The 20,351-nt window shown below is 48.9% G+C and overlaps 2 protein-coding genes across 4 annotated transcripts; both read left to right on the plus strand.

Annotated features, from left to right (window-relative positions):
* Window positions 1-493: 493 nt before the first annotated feature.
* Window positions 494-13,706, plus strand: DHDDS (dehydrodolichyl diphosphate synthase subunit). Of its 3 annotated transcripts, none has more exons than XM_064471269.1 (9): window positions 494-595; window positions 1,975-2,060; window positions 2,975-3,091; window positions 3,707-3,849; window positions 5,203-5,319; window positions 5,488-5,589; window positions 6,258-6,372; window positions 8,273-8,380; window positions 11,385-13,706. In XM_064471269.1, exons 2-9 carry the CDS (start codon window positions 1,998-2,000, stop codon window positions 11,619-11,621), a joined length of 1,002 nt encoding a protein of 333 aa, XP_064327339.1. In that variant the 5' UTR covers window positions 494-595; window positions 1,975-1,997; the 3' UTR covers window positions 11,622-13,706. The 3 variants fall into 3 exon arrangements, with proteins under 3 accessions (XP_064327339.1, XP_064327341.1, XP_064327340.1); XM_064471270.1 differs by lacking the exon at window positions 494-595 and adding an exon at window positions 1,749-1,892; XM_064471271.1 differs by lacking the exon at window positions 8,273-8,380.
* Window positions 13,707-14,804: 1,098 nt separating this feature from the next.
* Window positions 14,805-18,606, plus strand: HMGN2 (high mobility group nucleosomal binding domain 2). The gene is made up of 6 exons (XM_064471272.1): window positions 14,805-15,167; window positions 16,006-16,050; window positions 16,401-16,430; window positions 16,753-16,803; window positions 17,157-17,252; window positions 17,695-18,606. Exons 1-6 carry the CDS (start codon window positions 15,153-15,155, stop codon window positions 17,728-17,730), a joined length of 273 nt encoding a protein of 90 aa, XP_064327342.1. The 5' UTR covers window positions 14,805-15,152; the 3' UTR covers window positions 17,731-18,606.
* The last annotated feature ends 1,745 nt before the right edge of the window (window positions 18,607-20,351 follow it).

Below are 20,351 nucleotides of genomic sequence, written 5' to 3' on the forward strand. Positions count from 1 at the left end.
ATGGGTGCAGCCCGGGCTAAGACAGAGGGAGTGCTGGGAACTGGGGTACCCCTCAGCAGCCTCGACTTACAGCCGATAGCCAGCCTGGCCTTGGTACCAGCCTGTGGCTGCTTCATCCCATTCCCCACCCATCCTCGCAGCCCCCCGCAACCAACCCAGCCCCCCACTGTCAGCTTGCAGTGAGCCATCAACACCCCAGCTGCACTAGGCATCCCCAATTCTGGCACGGTCCTGACAGCCCCCAGCCCCCCACAACCGCCCTGACCCTGCCATTACCCCCAGCCCCCCCATAACTGCCCTAGCCCTGCCATTACCCCTAGCCCTGCCATCCACAACTCAGCCCCCCCATACCCAACCCAGCCCTGCCATTCCCTCTAGCCCCCACCTCTCTCAGCTCCCCGGCAACTAGCCCAGCCCCACCACCCCCTGCAGCCCACCCCGATTGGCCCCCCGCGCATGCGCAGAGGCCCCGCCTCCTGCCCCGCCCCGCGCCATCGGCGGCTGCGCGCGCTTCTCGCCGTGGGCGCGGGCGGGTGACGCAGGCGGAAGGGCACGTCACCCTCTGGCGGAGGCTGAGGAGGCGCCGCCGGGCGAGGTACCGGGAGGCGGCGGCGGTGGTGGGAGCGGGGCGGGGGGAGCCCCTCGGGAGCCGCTGGGGTTGGGGGTGTCTCTCTGCTTCCGCCGGGTCTCCCTCGGCGGCCGCTGCCCTCTCTTCCCCTCCCCTCAGAGAGCCGGGGGAGGCCTGAGGGACGCCCCGTCCCCGCCGTGACCGGGGAGATCCGGCCTCCGCTCCGTGCCTGGCGGGGGAGAGCCTGTCAGGGCCTGCCTCACCCAGGGGGGTGGTCCGGGTCGCCTTCTTTTCCCCCGCCCCCCCCTCCTCCTGCGGCGGTGAGCGGTGGCCAGGCCTTCGGCAGGGAGAGCTGCCTCCCGGAGAGGGACCGGCCCGGGGCCCTGAAGCCTCACGGCTGGGCGTGAGCGAGTCACGTCCTTCTGGTGCTCTGTCCCTGGCTTACGGAGAAGGGGTTTCTTTGTGAAGCTTATTTTTTAAGATGACTGCGTGAAATCCTGTGTAAAAGATTGATTGCTGCTAACAACCATAGATAGTTTAGGAAGAGGCTGTGTTTTCAGCCTGAGCTATTCAAAGGGAGCGTTAAGAGTTTTAATAACAGAGCCCGAGGTTCAGCAGTTCCTTGCCTTAATGTTTTGTGGCTGCATCTGTGACTAGACCTCCCTTCCTGAGGGAGGAGGGGGAGGAGGCTGATACAGATAATTAATGCAGTTGGTGTAATTTGAATCTGGTTCGGTCCCTTGATATGTGGCAGGTGGTTGGATCTGCACTGTTGTCCCCATGGCTCTCCATAGTTGCTTTGCCCAGGGTTCCTAGCTGAGAGAATTTAAGATTAACGAGGAAGTTGAACAAACTCTTGTATCTTGTTAGCTCAAACCACCTGTATTTGATGTGCAGATAATGCAGTAAAAGAAACCAACGTTTTCACAGCTCCAAACACTAAAGTTCTCACATTGTGAACAGAAATATCTGTGGTGATGCAAGTGCAGGGTAGTTGATGATGTAGATGGTTGCTTCATCTGAAGGGTTTCCAAGAACTCTAGCACAACAGCATTGAAAGTCGGTTTGTGCTGCCACCACCCTGTGACTCGCCTGGCGGTAGCCCAAGTTGTGGGTCTGTACTAACTCACCAGCTAGTTCAGCTGGAAGGTGCAGTAATGGTTTTTTTTCTTGCTATCAGCTAGTGCAGAATCCACTCTCATGACACACAGCTGGAAAACTCCAGAGCTCATTTCTCAGCTCCTCCATTGTCTGCTTATCAAAGTACATCTACAGATGTTAAAAAAGCCTCCAAAGGAGCTAGACACAGCTTATTTTTTCCAAGGTGATGGTTTGTAGCATTGCTTTGGTCTGAAGCACAACCTTTTGTGCCTCTAACCCCTTTATTTTCATCTTCCCATTGAAAGAGAAAAAGAGCTGTTGGTAAGACATGTCGTGGATCAGAGAAGGTGAGCTGACCATCGTTGAGAGATTTTGTGCCAACATCATTAAGGTAAGGAATTAATCTGATTACCTGTTGTAAAGAATTGGCAGGTTTGTCAGGGTTCAGAGCGGAACTGTCTCTGACTGCTTGTGCTCTAGAAATTTAGCGTTGCTAACAAGGGTTCATATTAACGCTGGCACTGGATGTACATCCCTAAACAGCATTCGAGGATGGAAAATTACTTGAGCTTAGTCTTGCAAATGAGCAGGGCTATAGGCAGTGCTTGCCAATAATGAGCTTATGCTCCCAGGCTTCCGTGCTTTGTGCCCTTGCTGATGAAGGCAGGGCATGGGAGGAGGGAGAGAAGCAAGATGGTCGGATTATGAGTCTAGGAAATGAAACTCAGTTACTCTTTGTTAGAATAACTTCTCGCCAGTTCCAGGAAAATTCTGTCCTTGCTCAGCAGAGTTGTGAGACGTGATTCTGTCCTTGCAAAAGGATCTGTGCAGACCTAGTGAGGTCAGTGGAAAGGAATACTCTTAAGTTCCAGGAACTCTCATTACTCTTCTTTTTGTTTGTTTCTCTTAATTGTGTTTGTGAAAATGTCTTTGAACTCTGAAATAAGAAATACTTACAGTTACGGTGTATAACTGTGTGCACCCTCCCCTGTGGCGGCAGAGAGGTAGCTGTGGCAGTGCTGCGCTCTCTCTGAGCATTACAGTTCTCCGTCATGCGGTAGAAATGGGGAGGGCAAAGTTGGTCTTCAGTTTAGGCAATGGTTTTTAGAAAGCCTAAGCTGGGGTTAGCAAAGAGGTCGTGAGCATCTCACTCTTTCCAGCTCCAGACTCAAAGCTGGGAGATACGTGCCGCATTTGTACAAATAGATGGTGCTGCCAGGAACAGTGAGACTAAGCTCTCTGCGATGCAAGATGCCAGCTTGGCTGTTTGCTTTCTGGTCTGTTGTGTTTCTCCTTATTTTCTAGGCGGGTCCAATGCCCAAGCATGTTGCCTTCATCATGGATGGCAATCGCCGTTATGCCCGAAAGTGCCACGTGGAGAGACAGCAGGGGCATTCGCAAGGCTTTGATAAGCTGGCACAGGTGAGAAGGATGTTTGCTGCCTTTTAGTAGTTGTGTGTTGAAAGTTTGAGCCGTGTTCACCAGCTGACTTGTTTACAGCTTGACTGGTGTGTTGTATTCCTTTTCTTCACTGGAGTCAGCAGATGTTAGTCATCAGGGTTCCCAACTTCAGCTTCTCTCTCTCTCTTCCTGTTATACTGCAGAGTCATTCTAATCAGCTATTTTTCTTCCCCCTCTGTTTTACACTCGATTAAAATATCTGCCTTGCCGACCTTGAAGCTTTTAATTCCGTGAAGCCGGTTGAATTTCTTTGAAAATGTTTTTGAAGGGTACACTACGATATAATTTATCATGTTATCTACAAGACATACTTTCCTTGGCTGGACTAATCCCATATATATCGTGGTTTCGCATCCTTAGGTAGTGATATTTTCCTCCTGTCCTTTAAGATGAATCTGTAATTCTCATCAGTGGGTTTCACTGTCAGCTCTTGGTGGTGGTTTCTTTTGCTCCAGTCTTAGCGTAGTGGGAAATGATGGGAAGGTTTTAGCAGTGGAGAGGCTGGGTCTTGCTGACCTGTCTGATTGATTCTGCTTATCTGACTTTTGTTTTCCGTTACACATTGTCTTCTTGCAGACGCTACGGTGGTGCTTAAATCTGGGCATTCGGGAGGTCACTGTTTATGCCTTCAGTATTGAGAACTTCAAACGCTCCAAGGAGGAGGTGGATGGACTAATGGATCTGGCAAGACAGAAATTTAGCCGCCTACTGGAAGAACAGTAAGATCCTCTCATGTCTCTATCCCACAGGGTGGAACTAAAGCAGAACATGATTAAGAGGCGTTTATGGGGATGTTACAAGTTGTGAAAACGGATTAAATGAAGGAAGCCATTCTCCACCTCCAGCTAGAGATTTGTGTTGAGGGGATCTGCCTAGCTGGATGTGACGTACAGCTCCTGAGCACACACAGTCCCCAAGCACACCAGATTTGTCTGTATCATATGGCTTACTGTGCAACAATCCTGTCCAAGCAGTTGGAATACTACAGCTTTCAGATGAGCACAGCCCAATCAGAAATTCCTGCTTGGCACTCGAGTGCTAGACGCCTTGTTTTCATGAAGTATCAAAGCCTTGTCCTAAATTCTGCCCTAGAATTTTTGGCAGATCAGAGTTTAGCTCAGCAACTGGCTTTGCGGTAACTTGAGACTTGTACATATGGGCACATGGTGTCACTTGTTGGAGTTGGGGAACTAGTTCACGTAATGTGTGTAGGTGGAACTAGTACGGATTTGAGTGAGCAGAGAGTGGTGTTACAGTGCCCTGTTCCTCAGTGGATATGTTTGTTTCCCCATGCCTGACTGGTGTGAAGAGTGGTGCATGGAAAAGGTACTTACCCAGTTGAAGTAAATTTGAAAGGTGGTGAGGGGACACAGCTGGAAGAGTGGGAGGGAGAGGACAGCGTGTGTGTGCTAGTAGAAGTTGGCAAGACCAGGGCTATCTGAGCACTGCAGTATGCCATGATTCAGAGGCCATGTCCCTGGTTCACACGCAACGCAGCCCTTCGTCAGGGAGTTTCTACCACAAGACAGACAGCAGGAGCCTGTAAAATCTCACAGGTTGTCCTCTGCTCAGAATAATGCAGGTGTGCATAATTTCCTATCTCATCAGACATTCACTCCACCACCACCATTCCACTCTTGTACCCTTGTCTTTCCTTACACCAGAAAGTAGCTGGGCTACTCTGTGGGTGACTGTTAGTCATGCTAATTTGCAATGAGTTATAGGTGGCCAGAGTCTATGGTTGTATTCTAAGTTTTCCATATGGATTTTTATAACCTCAGGTAGGAATGCCTAACCTGTGATGATTTTCTAGTTCTTTGGTTATGTCTGTACCTCAGGAACGTGTCTGGGGAATGATCAGTTTCCCTTCATGGAATGGTTTGGGATGATCCCATCTAAGCCAGGTGTCAGCACCTGAAAATCATTTGTTCATTTTGCCTTTTTCTAATTCTCAGTTTTGCAGAAGCTATGCCTGCTGTTTTCCTTTTGGGGATGTTACGCAAGGCAGATGTGGCACTCGTGCAGTAGACTGATGTGTTTTCCGTAGTCCTCACTCTTGTTGTTGGGTGTAGGGAGAACCTGAAGAAGCATGGAGTGTGCATCCGTGTCCTCGGGGACCTGCCTCTTCTGCCCTTGGATATTCAGGAGCTGATTGCCCAAGCTGTGCTGGCAACTAAGAACTACAATAAGTAAGTAACGCAGAGTTTAAAGTAGCTGATACCTCACATCACCGCAGACATGCTACCTCTTTTTTCCCTTTGTCCTACAAGCACACATAACTGTTGTAGATATTCTTCCCTCTGTTGTCTGCTGCACCTTCCTTAGGTTAGTTTTTCACCTATTTCTCCTCTTTTCAGATGCTTTCTAAATGTCTGCTTTGCATACACATCAAGGCATGAAATCAGCAATGCTGTCAGGGAGATGGCATGGGGGGTGGAACAAGGACTGCTCGAACCCAGGTAACTCTTGTCTTTCTGTGTGAGGCTTCTTAGATGAAGACTCCCTGGTCTTACCTCCTACGCTTTATTAAACCTCTCAGAAGCCAAGTGGCTTTTAAATAGATCTCATTAAACTAGTATGACTGGAACAAATGACTTAAAGTTACTATGCAATGTTTGGTTTTTATTATTTCAGTTACCATGGCGATAGATACACAACCAGGACAGAAGAGAAATTAGGTCTGTGCCTTAAGTTAGTTTAAATGTGAAGGCAGATTTTATGCCACAACAATTGGCTGTTTGGCTGGCAGTCTTAGCTGTGAGGTCAAACAACAGATGAATCATGAATACTGAACTGTTCCTCCACCCTGGAGGAGATGGAGTAGTTACTGCTCTGCTCCAGATGGAAGTCCTCACAGTCTGGTTCCACCACTGTATTATGTTTCAAAGAGCATGTGGGGGGGATGCTCTGGGGGCTGAAGGAGCGTTTGAAATAGCCTGTAGAGCAGATAGCGGTGTCCATCAGAAGGAAGTTGATAACTGGCTGTAGTACAGCTCCTCCACCACCCAGTTTTAATCTGCAGTTCTGTGTTTATTTAAAAAAAAACAACCCAGTAATTCTGATTTAGTAATGTAACCTCTGTCGGGTCAGGAAAGTGATCGTCATAAGATGCATTTCTCTTTCTTAGTGATGTGTCTGAATCGTTGCTTGATAAGTGTCTGTACACCAACAACTCCCCTGACCCAGACCTCCTGATTCGAACCTCTGGAGAGGTTCGGTTGAGCGACTTCTTGCTCTGGCAGGTAAAGTCTTTTTCTCCTTGAAATATTCCATCTGTGCATCAGAGGGTGTTCTGCTGACTCCAGGCATGAGCTGACATGAGGGCTCTTAAACTATCTCTGCCAGGGGTTGGGCAACTTCTTGGACAGACTGAATGCTGGGGCACTTCTGAGGAATCTGTTTCTTGCTGTTCTGTGATTGCCTAAAATACCTGGCAGCACAAGTCTGAAATTGTATCATCTGAAAACACTTAATAAGAAGTCACAAATTAGTCTAGCTGACAGCAGTCAAGGACATAATGAATTGCTGATCCTTTTGTTCCTCTTCTCACATTTAGGTAATTCATCATTTGATTAGTAAATTCCTGGCTTTGATTAATTTAACCTGGAATAAGTTTCCTGGGATGAGGAAATCCCAGGAAGAAGTTCGAGATTCCTCAGAGAGGTGTTTGTCACACGTCAGCTGTAGGTACTGGAGGTGTAACCCTGTAACGTACATGCCTGACTGGTCACAGTTTCAGAAGTTTATTTGACTTCCATAATAAAACAAGGCTCTGCAAGACAGGTTCTAAGAATGGCAAAGTCAAGTCAGCATGACTAGGCTGCTAAGTTAAAACGTAGTAAGTTCTTTATGCATATAAAGTTCATGTATTTCCAGTTACAGTAGCCAAAGCTGTTTCATTTCTCTCTCTCCTTTGCTAGGCAATATTGACTTGTTTGTAACCCAAGCTCTGCAGGAGAACAGTTGAGTCAAGCTGCTTTACTTAAAGCTAACATTTTGTTTTACATGTACAATTTGGAGCCAAAACCCAATTGCCTTTAAGCAGCCACATCAAATGTTCCTATTCCAACTTATTTAATTGGCAAGTTCCCAGAAGTTGTCTGGCCTGAGCTGTGGTTGTCTACCAAGGCATCTCCCTCTCTTCCCTGTATTTTTGGGCACACGTACGCCCTGGATGGGTGTCAATGCTGCAGACTAACATTGTGCTAGCTCCCCTTGATGGTAGTCCTGGTGGAGGTGCCTCGGGGACCAAGCTTGTGACTGGTGAAGCATTACTGAGGGAGTCGGCGCTCTGTGAGTCTGGCTGGTGTGATGCCCCTCTCCTGTACTCCTAGGCCACGGATCGCCGCAGGGGAGAACGTTTGCTTGTGCTCCCACTCCGCCAGCTCGTGCCAGAGCATTAGTGCAAATAGTGTGTCCTGACAGCCCTGAAGTAGGTGGACACTGTGCTATTCAGGATGATTTTCTGGTGTCAACATACTTACAGTTGACACTAAGATTTTATATATCATTACAATTTTAAGAGGCACACAGAGTCCTTTTAAGTGTTAGATTTTGTGGTAATGGTCATAGGAATGCATTTACCTGAAACTTTGAGGGACTTGATGGCGAAAATAGGTTTGTAACTTGCAAGCTTGCATCTTTCAGCTCTAGGATACCTTCAGTGCACCACAACTCTTAGATTCATTAAGCATTTTAAATGCCACAAGTGGGCAGCGAGGAATATCACGAGATGCCATTTGATGAATGGCTTAAATGTCATGTCCTCATCCTCTGTTCATCTGTTATTCCCTTAACTCAGCCTTTGTAGTCCAGTGTTGCTATTTTAGTTTTGTTATGTCTGTGATGTTTAAGCTATTAAAAAATACCTCTGTAAAGACCAATGCAGCATTAGAAAGAATTCCACTGGTATTTTTACAAAAATGGATGACTGGTGTCCTAGCATTAAAAACTAGTTAGACTCTACATTGTGCAGTTTCAAACTCTCCTGGCTGGTATTTATTTCCTTTTAAGTAGAATCTGATAACACAGCCTAGGTAAAATCTTTGTGGGGTAACTGGCCTAGTTTGACCAACAGAGCTGCATTTTGATGACTTTTCCCTCACTAGATGATTAAATTATTGGTGATCTTGCTTTCTGCAGACATCCCATTCATGCCTGGTGTTTCAGTCAGTCTTGTGGCCAGAATATTCCTTTTGGAACTTGTGTGAGGCTATCCTTCGGTTCCAGATGAACTACAGTGCTTTACAGGTAAGGGAGCTTTAGGGAGAGGAAAGGCTCAACACAGCTTGTTACCTGCACAGCAGCGTGCTGGAGATCAGGTGAGAGAGTACAAAGTGGGAGCAGAGGAATCGTTCTTTTAGTGCTGTTAATATCTTGTTTCAGTAGCAGCTAATGCCAGATGTGTTGCTTCTCCTGTACCCATGTGGCTTCTTACAACACCTGAGCGTGTGAACAGGCTCCTCTACTTTTGTGAATATCTAAACTATCTGAAGTCACCACTGACTCTTACTCATTGCTCATTCCACCAGCTGGAAGTATCTGTCACCGCTCCTCAGCTGACAGGACAGAACAAGTCAGCACTCCTGGTCTGCTACAGGGCAAAATCAGCCAGTTTTAACTCGAACCACTTCATCAGTGGTTTAAGCAAAGACTTCTGAGTTCACTCTGGAATGAGCAGGGAGAATTTGCATGCTCTTCCTCTAACTCTGCTATTGGTTTTAGGGTTATAACAAGTGGGTTTGGAGTTTCCTTTCTGGGAGCTGAAGTGAGGCTGCCTGAGCTGTGAGACTGTGGACAAGTGTCCTCTTGTTGGTCCAGATGTGCTTACTGAAGAGATTGTTCCTATTGCTCGTTGCCATTTTTACTCTCCTCTTATACTTGTTGTTGTGAGCTCTCCCCATCCTGCTTCAGATAAATCTGGCCAACTTAGTAGTGACCTAGTAATCTGGGTATTTTTAAGCAAAATGAGTCTGGGAGCTGGAGCTCCTGATGGGGAAATCTGGGGGGCAGCAGCTTGCAGCACAGACATCAGTAACTGTCAGTAGGAGGAACTCGGTGTGGTCACTCTTACCTCCACTGTACCTGGTTGCTGAGCATGTCTGTTCCTTAATTATTTGTGTCCTCTGTTTTTAAAGGTAGGCATTATATTGCCCTCTTCTACCTTCAGGGACCTTGCTCACCTCTGAGAGTTGTCAAAGAGATTGTAGACAGTCGTGGTTATGGGTGAATTTAATCAGGTCCAGTCAGTCTGGAGGCATCCAAAATCTCCACGTCCTTAACCTGTTTTATTCCTGTTTCTGCCCCAAGTCTGTCCTTTTCCTAGCAGCAATTCATTGTATTAATACAACTAATGGCAATTCACCTCCTGCATGAAGAGGAAAGCAAAAAAGGCAGTAGTGTTATTGACATTAGCTTTGCCTCCGTCTTGAATGGTAAGGTCACTGGTCTGATTTTGCTCCTAGTGCTAGTTTGTGATGGGCAACAAATGCTCCTGTTCCTAGCTAGTCTCATCTTCCTTAGTTCTTGTTTGTGGCTCTATGTGTGTTCATGCTATGCTATTATCAAGGTTTCTCATTGGCCAGATTTTTTCCTCAGTTAGTTAGAAAACCCACTTTGCTGTGAAACCCACTTTGTCCGCAGGGTATGAGGCTGCCCTTGTAAGGGATGCAGCCTGGTTGTGCAGAAGGGAGGATGTCTCACTCAGAGGAACTGCTGAGATGAAGCTCTTTTTTTCACATTTGAAATAGGTGATCTTGAAAGCCAAAAGTATCTGGAGCTCTTTAAACAAATCACCTTGGTGGAAGGGTTGCTTGTCAGTGAGAACAGTGTGGCTAGGGCTTTGACTTGCTGAGAAGTCAGAATGTCCAACAGCAGCTGTGTCTGCTGTGTGCAGGACCCTGGAGGCAGACACGGTGTCGACTGGCAGCTGGATGGAAGGTTTGACAAGGTACAGAAAAAACTTGATTTGGAGGCATTTGACAAAACATCCGTCCATCAACTCAAACAGCATCATATTTAACAGCCGTCTTCATTTTCCAGTCAGCGTGCTGCTCAAGGGAGTCTGAGGTGGCTGTTGCTCGCCGCTTAGCCCCAGGTTGAGCCATAACCTGCTTTCGGTACATGGTAGGCTGAGGCAGAGAATGCACATGTTGGTTGGCAAGCCTGTCCTAGGGAAGTGGTCGTGTGGAGTCTTTTCTCTAGTGAATAGACAGAATTTTGCCTTGTCCAAGGGTGGAAGTCTTTATGCTGAACAGGCTGATGATCTCTGCATTTCAAATAAGCAGAGCGACAGCAGTGGAGTGCTATCAGTTCAGTGGGCTTTCTGTAGCTAGGGACATTTCTACCCTCGTTCCCAGCACACCAAAAGCAAATTTACAGAGCCGGGGCATAGACTTGAGCGCAGGGAAAGTGTGGTGAAGAGTGAGTCAGGCTCTCGTTAGAAAAATTATTTCTTGGTGCTTGTTTGAAAGGCCAGCACTCCCTAGTGTGTGTGTGTGTGTGTCAGCTTATGTCACAGTGACCAGTTTTACTCTTTTTAAAAAATGAAAGCTTAGTGTTCCTGCATGCAGACGTGTTCTTGCTGTTGGAGGCTGCAGGCGAGGATACGTGCAATAAGTCGTCCAAAAGTGATGTTCTGCAAAAATACTTAAAATACTTGAAGGACAACTACTGCCTATCCTGCTGTGTCTCACGATAGTATGCTATTAGATCACAGGCACTTGGGAATGCTGGACCCACTCTTGCTTTTTTACCGAAGCTGATTAGCTCAGTACCTGATCATCGGCTTAAAGAATCGCCCCATAAATCATTGCTCTGAATCCCCTAAAACCTTTCAGCTACCATGAGAATAGGATCAAAGTTTCTGTGATGACATTGGCGAGGACAGCTTATGTGCACATCTGGTCTGAAAGTCCTCTTGTATGCTGTTCCTCTCGAATTCCGATATCTGAGGGTTTTTCCACAATCTGTCCTGACCTTTATCTATTTCAGCTAGGAGTTAATGCTGCGAGCAGGCTTGTGTCTTGAGCAGAAGGTCCAGAAGGATATCCCTGTAACTTTTTTTTTTTGTAACCAATCAAGCAGGCTGCCTCAAAGTGGAGGAGGCACACGCCAGAGCCACCCTTCACTTAACCTGCAGATTGATGGCCAAGCAGAGGCTGTTCCTTCCATAACCTACACTGCCTTGCATCTGTACCACAGATGAGCTGAAAGGCCTGGTAAAGTGCTAACGCTCTACTGCTTTTCACTCTAGAAGGCCAGAGACTCCTACATGGAGGAAAGGAGGCGACAACAGATGGAAAGGGATCAGGCTTATGTGACTGAGAAGCTGCAGCAGGAGGGGTTTGCGTCCCACGGAGACTCTCGGCGCCGACGGACACTGTTGCAGAAATGCACTGCCATGCGGGAAGAGAGAATCCAGGGCTTTCTACAGGCGCTAGAGCACAAGAGAGTGGACTTCTTTGAAAGATTGTGTACGGTGTCTGCATGACATAGGTGCTGGGTTGGTCTTGGGAAGACAATTTTTAACCGTGTTGGAGGGAACAGCTGCTGCCCAGAGGAGTTCACTCGGTGTGGTTCTGCAGTGGGGATGCAGGGCTGCTGTAGGACTTCACGTCCGTGCTGGTGCTGCCTGAGGGCACAGACAGAGTACTGTGAACCTTTCTAGTGCTGTGAACGCTGCCGAGGAAGGTAATGCCGTCCTCCTGTCTCGTCTCCCTGCCTCTGATGATGAAGAATACACTCACCCGCCACATCTCTGCTGCTTGGTACTTGACAGGCCTGACTTGTTTTGGTGACAAGAAGTTAACAAAAATGAGCCTCCAGTTCTGTTTGACTCCTCATGAATTGGCCCAGGCAAACCAAATCACTGCTGTTAAGTCAGCCTAGATTTTAATTCTTTCCGTAGCTTTGCAGCAGTGAATCTTCTGTTGAGATTTCCTCTGCTGTCCCATAAGGGGAGCCTTGCTTTCTGTAGGGAGAGGATTATTCTTGGAGAAGGGAGCCCTGTGCCAAGCAGTGGCAGAGAGATTCCCCACTGCCTACTTCAGGATGGCATCTTGTCTTTTCCCCACCTTACTGTGCTGGTTTCGATGTATCTGCTCTTGACTTCCAAAGAGCTAAAGCGAGGTGTTGTCAGCCTTGCTGTAAAGAGGAAAAAAAAAAAAAATTTCAAAGCTTCATCAGGTCCTGTGATCCCTTCTGAGCAGGGTACGTGGGGAAAACCCAAATGCTGAAGATGCTGATGTTGGAACAGACTGACCGTGGTTAGGAAAGAGGCTCTGAGCGGGCAAGGGAAAAGGATTGGTTGGGAATTAACTTCATTGCTTAAAAAGGAAAAGTTAGCTAAAACCAGGTGATGGATACAGTATGCCAAATCCCCCGGAGACCTCTCTAGAGCTATGACTTCACATCCTGTTTCCAGGGAATGAGGGTGGGCTTAGTTCAGGAATACAGAAGCCAAAACCAACCTCTGACCCCAGCCAAAATGGTTCAGAAGGGCTGTTCAGCTGATTTTAATAGGAGTGGCTGGAGCAGCTGTGGAGAGTTGATTGTTCTCAGCTTTCCATCAGCAGGGAGGTGGACTAACTAATTTCCGAGACTCCTTCTATCTCTAATTTCTCCTGGTTTCCGTCCCCATCGTCAAAATAACAGAAAATGTCTTGATTATTTGTTTCTCATGCACATACGGGTGCAGCAGTACCAGCTATTGCTGTTTTTAAAGTGTTCCTTTTTACCTCCAGGTGAAAACTAGAAAATGCAGATTTAAGAGACTTGTAAGTGCTGCAAACCCAGCACTTTGAATGTGATTGTGAAGAGGATAACTACGTTGTCGAATCGTGAATAAAGCATGTTCATACCAAGTTTATTTAAAAAACAAGCTGAACGTTTAAAAGTACGTAGAGCTGCTGCTTCTAAGGTGTAATGAAGTTGGCATCCAGGTCTGATATAATATTGTTTAACCTGTGACAGACTCTTCATCGATTCCTGTTAGACTGGAAACGATTTGAAAGCTGTGTTCTTTTCAGAGTCTAGTGAGAGCGATTTGCTGGTAGCCCAAGGCTTGGCTGACCAAAGCTCCATGCGCGTAAGTAGCAAACAGTCTCTTGGATAAAAGTGTGCCGAGACGATGGGAGCTGTTGAGTTTTAAACTTCTTTTGCCATGTTTTATTTTCTCTGTCTTCACATTTCAGGAAGCTGTCTGTGGAAGTAGTTTACTCTCCATGAGATGGAGCGCTCTCCAGTCGGCTTTGCCAGGCTGATGGGGAGACTGTCTTCTACCCAAGAATGTATTTTTGCCTTAAAAAAAAAAAAAGTGTTTGGTTACATTACGATGATACCTGTGACCACAGCTACAGTGGTGGTTTTCCACAAAGCAGTAGTACTGGTGCAGGTGTGGTAATTGACGGATCTGGTTTAAAACAGGCTTGAAGGGAAAGTTTTAATCCCTTTTATAAAAGCTGCGGTTGTAGTAGGGGAGGAGAAAAGGCTCTTCCAGCAGTGGAAGAAGGCTTGTGTTACCTGGCAGTTTGCTTATTCCACCTGCATCTGTTATTCTAGTAAAATACCAACTTTCCCCGTAACCTTCCTTTATTAGAGGGTGGGCTTAAGTTCTACTGAGTGAACTTTGAGCTCCAGGAGTGTGTCTTTCCAATGAATCTTTGTGACAGGTGTGGAAATGGAGCTACAGGCTGCTTTCAGTGAGAATTCGACTTCCCTAATTTATGTGTATATGGTGAAGATGTGAAAAATCAGCATGGCTGGAAATACGTGCTCTTCTGGCATCTGAGGTCTGAAAAAAGCCTGAGAGGTTACCTGGGGCGGGACAGGGGGAAGTGTGGTCCTTGGGGTGCTTTTCTGGATGAGGTTCAACTAGAAGGTCAAAAGTTCGAGGTGCAATGGAGCGTGTATCTTGTGATCGGGTTTGTAGTGGAGGGGCTGTGCCTGTACCCAGGTGGGAGAAACGGCCCCTCTCGGAAGGAGCCCAACCCCACAAGTCACTTGGCGTGAGCACCGGCACCTGTGGGAATTGCTTTAGTGTCATTTCCTTGCATTTTGATCTCTTTTTATTTTTATTTTAGCGCTGCCCCCTCTCCCTTACTTCTGTTTGGGTTAAACTCTCCCCATCTCCCCTTTTTTTTTTTTTTATATACAGGGAAAAGTGCTCCCGCGCCGCCCCCCCCCGGGGCTGGCGGGGGGGCAGGGCTGGCCGTGCCGCCCGCCCCCCGCGGCAGCGGAGGTGCTCCTGGTGCTGAAGGAACAGCTCCGCTCACCTGCGCGCCGCCCCGCGCGCCGCCCGCCGTCGCAGCTCCGCGCCGCGGGGAAAGGGCTCCCCCATTCCCGGGGAGGGGGCGGCCGCGCTCCCCCGCGCCCAGGCACTGTCCGCCACCTTTTGCATTGCTGCTTTTTTTTTTACCTTCCCCCCCCCCCCCCCCTTTTTTTTTTACCCCTCCCACCCACCCCCCCCGCCGGTGTTTCCCGCCCGCGGAGCGCTGCGGGCAGGCGCGCGGCAGAGCGCGGGAAGGCGGGGGGGGGGGGGGGGGGGAAGGAGTGGGGGGGGCGCGAGGCCCAGTTGCGCGCGCGCCACCTCTTCACCGCGCACACCCCCCCCCCATTCCCTCCCCGCCTGGCCCCACCCCACGTGACCCTGGCGGGCCAATGGGCGGGCGGGGCGGTGGGGATCCGGCTGGAACCGGTTGGGCCGCGTCCGGCTCTATATAAAACTTTATAAACACCCGATTCAAATTAGTGGGGTCGGGAGCCAGCGCAGCCAGCCGGGAGGCAGCCCCGCCGCGCCGCCCGCCGCCCCCGCCGCCGCTCCGAGCCCTGCTTTCCCCCCCCTTCCCCTCACCTCACCCCCTTCCCCCACTTCTCGCCGCCGCCCCGGACCGAGCGCTCCCGGCTCCCCCACCCCCACCCCCCCCCCTTTCCTCCGCCTTCTCCCTCCGCCCCCTCACGCCGCCCAGCCGCGCTCCCCTCGCTCTCCCTCACACACACACGCACAACGCGCCCGCACGGAGCCATGCCGAAGAGAAAGGTATGTGGCGCCGCCGGGCCGGGGGAGCGGGCTGCCCCACCGCGCCCCTCGCCGCCGCCGGGGCCTACTTCCCCCCCCCTCCCCCCCGCCATTGCCGCCTGTGGAAGGGGGGGCGGGACTACGCGCTCATCATTCCCCCCCCCCCCTTTCCCTCCCGCCCCCCCCTTCGGGGCGGTAACGGTTGCGAGGTGGCGCGCGAGGCCCCGACGGGGGTGGGGGCGGGGCGGCACGGAGACCGTTACCGGCGGCGCGCGCGGGGGGCTAACGGCCGCGGGGGGGGGGGGGAGGGGGAATGGGGGAGGGGCGCGCCGGGCGGCGCCGGCCCGATCCGGTTGGTTTTGGCGGGAGGTCGCGGGCGGGTTGGGGTGGGGGTGTGTGGGGGAGGGGAGCGCCGGTAGGGCGGGAAAGGGCGGGAAGCGGCCGCGCGGCTTTGCCGCCAAAACCGCCGCCCCGCGGGGGCAGCCGTGGGCGGGAGCGGGGCCTCCCTGAGGGGGCCGCGCCGCCTCCCCCCGCCCCGCCGTGCGGGCGGCCGGTCGGTCGTGGGGGGGGGGGGGGGGTTACCGCGGCGGACGGGCCGACAGCCGGGCGTTCCGCGGCGCCTCCGGCTCCTCCCCGAATCCCGGCGGCCTCCGGAGCGCTGTCCGCCGCCGGCCCGCCCGGCCTGCCGGTGCTCGGGGGTAGCCGCGCCGGGCCGGGGCGCGGTGGGGGCCCGTCGCCCTCCGGGAGCGGCTGGAGACGGTTCCTGTGCAGATGGGGGGGTTAAAAATGCCCGCGGGTGCGGGTGTGGGGATGAGCGAGCCTCCCCTTAACTTGGTACGACTTACGTTTCGCCTCCTAGGCTGAAGGAGATACCAAGGGCGATAAGGCCAAAGTTAAGGATGAGGTAAGAAGTTCAAGATTTTGAGAAAAGTTGGATCATAAAGTGCTTATGTTGGAGGACGAGGTTTAAGTTATCAAAATAAAGAACTGGGAGATGGAGGGGTTGGTCTTAGTCGATTCTGAGTTTTCAAACTATTGACTGTCTTTTAACCCTACCCATGAAAAACCTACTTAACGGCTGTTAGCTGTTAGTAGTGACTTGAACGGGATAGCCTCAGGTTTCCTGAGAATGGGGAAAAAAGTGAACTAAAAACTTAAACGTTAGTTCTGGGACTGTCCCACTTTGAAATGAGAGTTACTTAGCGAATTCATATTCCATCATGTTAAATTAAGTTATTTTTCTTTTTAAAATAGCCACAACGGAGATCGGCGAGGTTATCTGCTGTGAGTATTCTCTTGTTGAGCAGATCACACAACAGCACTTAATAGTTTTAAGCCTGAGTATTCCGTGCCGCGTCTGTGTGAGAGCTGTGTTCTGGAGAGACGCATTGTTCGGTCGAAAGAAAGATATTGGCTAAACGAACTGCCCCATTGTGTGGTGTTACGGGAGTGGTAGAATAACTGACAAATCAAGTAAGTGCTTCACTTTTGAATGTTTTGCTTTGCTTTCCTAAAACTGAAATATTTGGGTTGAATATTTTTTTTAAAAGTAGGATGTTTCTTGTAAAATAATTTGAATAACACAAGGAGTTTTTCTCCCTTACAGAAGCCTGCTCCTCCAAAGCCCGAGCCTAAACCTAAAAAGGCAGCTCCAAAGGTAAGTCGTCGTGTTAGTGCTGTTACTGAGAGGTAAATGTGTTATGACGCTTAGATTTGTCCAGTAATAGCTAATAAAACTTTGAATAATGGCATATGTAGCGGTGAAATGGAGCTGCATCGTCACTTCTGTAAAGTTCTGCTGAAAACTTTTGAATTTCACAAAATTTGCATCAAAAAATACCAAAGCGAAGACCCTTCCCACTTGTCAGTGTATTAAACACGCAGACATTTGTTCCGTTATTTTTGGGCCAACGTCCGGTGTTGGTTTTTACCATTCTAGTTTTTGGATTCTTGTGGCTTAATGACTGGATGTTGGTGATTGTAACGCTGTACGTCCTCTTACGCTTACAGAAGAGCGAGAAGTTGCCCAAGGGAAAGAAGGGGAAAGCTGATGCTGGCAAGGAGGGAAACAACCCCGCAGAAAACGGAGATGCCAAAACAGACCAGGTATAACAGCGGCTGTGGCAGCTTGTGTTACGTCAGCAAATTATTTTTTCCCTATCAAACATAGACAGGTCTAGGCTTGTGCTCATGGAGAGGACTTATGGATTTGATTATTGAGACCTGTTGCTCATGGCACTGACAACGCCTCTGCCGATGGGGGGGCGGTGTTGCTTGGTCGGTAAAAGAGTTCAAGTTGTCTGTTTGCCAGTTGAAGTTGCCTCATGAAAGTTACTGTTCTGCAAACGCGTAAAGTTTGCGCGGAATAAAGTAACTTCAGGTTGTCTTTTACGGTCCTTGAAATGTTAGATGTCCTTTCGTTAAAAATGAGGGTGGCGCAGCCCAGATAAGGCTCGCTCTCTTCGGAGAACTGCTGCTTAGAAACATGAGTTCAGTTGTTCGGTGCAAGCGCGGGGTGTGTATTGACTGGTTCCCCTTTTTCTTCTAGGCACAGAAAGCCGAAGGTGCTGGTGAAGCCAAGTAAAATGTGTGAATTTTTGATAACTGTGTACTTCTGGTGACTGTACAGTTTGAAATACTATTTTTTATCAAGTTTTATAACAATGCAGAATTTTGTTTTACTTTTTTTTAAGCTATGTTGTTAGCACACAGACCGCTTCGTTGTTGTGTTTTGAGGGGGGGCAGCGGGGACAAGTGTCACTTAGTCTATTTCTCAGAACCTACATTTTAATAAGAAAAGTTTTCCCGGTCCCCCAGTTTTTGGAAGCAGGGCTCTTCCCAAATAGAGGAGGGAAGGGATCCCTTCGTGCTGCACAGCTGTTAAGCTCTGTGAAGTGCATCCGAGTGAACATCGACGCTCCCAAGATGCCTGTTGCCGACTTCAAAACCGCAGTTGTAATGCCCTCTGTATTTCCCTTCACGTCCTCGTCGTTCGCCTGCAGCCTGTCACTCCGAAACAGGGCAAAACCGGCATTTTGGGACTCGCCACTCGGAATGCGTTGTCAGGTGCTCCTGGCTTCTGGTGTCTAATCTGGGCTATAACAGCTCTAAAGGGAGCTGTACTTCCCTTTTTATATTGTGGATCTTCAGATTAAGAAACCTGCATTTTAATATTTTTTTTTTTCCTCTAAAAGTCAGGGTAGGTTTGTGAAGAGTTGTTAAACAACATGCTAAATGTGAAAGTGTCCACCCTCACTCTAAACTTTTCCCCTTTACAAGTATGAAATGAAGATTCTTCAGTTTTATAGCAACTTTTACGTTTTGGTAGCCCACGAAGGGAGGGGAGTTTGACAGTTGTTGTAAAATGTTGCAGATTGTAGCCCATGTCCTGCCTAAACTACCATGATTGTTTATGAAAAGTACCTTTAATAAAGCTGGATACGGTTTGGCTTGGACTGTTCTTAATGCCTTTCTAATTTCTCTTGCCTTTATTTCATCTCTGATGTGGTTTGTGCCAGAAGAACGCTTGCTGCGTCCAGGTATGCCTTTGTATCGAGGCATCTCGCTAATGGCTGAGAATTTGTTTTAAGCATCGTAATTCAGATAATTAATTCAGACTTAATTCACAAGCGAAAAGCCAGATTTCCTTACCTAAAAGCTAGATTGCCGCAGGATATTTTGAAACTTTAGGCTTGCCGAGGAGGCCCAAAATGGAGCTTGTAAGTGAATCCACTGAGATAAATTATCTTCGTTTATTCTCGAAAAAGCAGCGCTGTACAAAAAGAGGAAGAATACGGCAATCCTGCAGTCGCTGCAGAGAAAAATAAATTTTGGTAAGCTTTTCTTGGTAGTGAAACCAGAACTAGCTCCATAAAACTGATTATGTGTTAATAGTCAAGCTTAAGTGCAGAAATCTGTTGGTTCTGCTAATCGAGTGCAGACTTTGCTGTGGTGGTGACTAAGCAGGAGGCAAGACTTCTTGAGTAAAAATGCACAGTTTTTACAGCCGCTCCTTAACGCTGTAGAGCGGAGCCAAACCAAAACCCCTAATGTGTGGATGTCTCCTCCGGTAGCTTCCTTGGATGGAATTTTTTTTCCATCTCTGCTTGGCCTTTCCTGGGACTTCGGTGTCTGTTCTCGATGAAGTTCAGTGACCTGTTTTAGCCTGTGCTGTTTTCAGAGGGAGTCTAAAACGAACAGGGCAGAGTTTCACATTGCGAAGTTTTCTGTGTCTAGGGTGCTGGAAGTACCCTGGAATGGCTGGAGGTACAGAAAATGGGCAGTTTGAAATGTACCAGTACAAACTGCTTTTCTATCTTGCATTATCAGAGCTGGCATGTCTTATGTTTGCCCTAGCAAACGTAAGAAAAATAACATTTTATAATCCTGCGTATACCCCACCCAGAAGCAGCCGCTTAGAAACGGCCAACAAAAATACCGGCGGCTCACTTGAGCAACTGAGCAGTAGGATGCAGCCGCTGGACGGCTGCGGCTCCCCAGCCGTGGGAACAGGGAGAAGAGGCGGTTACTGTCCGGGGCGCTCTCCGAGAGATGCGGCTTGTGAGAAACCCTGGGACATCTGCCTGTGGGGCCAAGATGTGGGGGGCAGAGCAGAAAATCGGCCAAGGATTTACAAGAAAAGGCTGTTGCAGTGCTGTGATGTTGCTCTGCCTTGTCCTGCGGGAGGGACTCCCGTTGTTGGGAGCGAGAGCAGTTGAAGCACCCAAGCGCGAGGGTTTGAACTCTGGATTTCCCAAAGAGTCTGAATTTTCAGGTACCAGAGGGAGAAAAGCGTTGAGGCTGTGGAATGGTCTGAGACTTGGTCACAACCTGGGCAATGCTGTAAGCGCTCTCCGGAGGGTGAAATTGGGATTTCACCCAATAATAATAATTAATTATAATTGCCCTAAAATAATACTGTAATTACATGTTTTAAAATCAGATATTTTGAAATAGCCTACCTCGCTTCTCTAGAGCCTTATGTTGCTGGGCTCCTCCAGAGAGAACGAGTGGTTCCAAATGACTCGGGGTTTGAGCAGGTTGCCAACTGGAACGCTCTGGTGTTCTCTGCAAACATCTTTGTGGTTGGAAGGTCTCTTCATCCCCTAGTCGTAAAATAAAGTGTAATTGCAGGGTTTCTTTTTTGTTGAAGAACTTACTGCTTAACTATTGCTGAATCTTTCTGATACCTGGAAGCCTGAACTG

Source organism: Phalacrocorax carbo, chromosome 22 (genome assembly GCF_963921805.1).
Source record: "Phalacrocorax carbo chromosome 22, bPhaCar2.1, whole genome shotgun sequence".
NCBI lineage: Eukaryota > Metazoa > Chordata > Aves > Suliformes > Phalacrocoracidae > Phalacrocorax > Phalacrocorax carbo.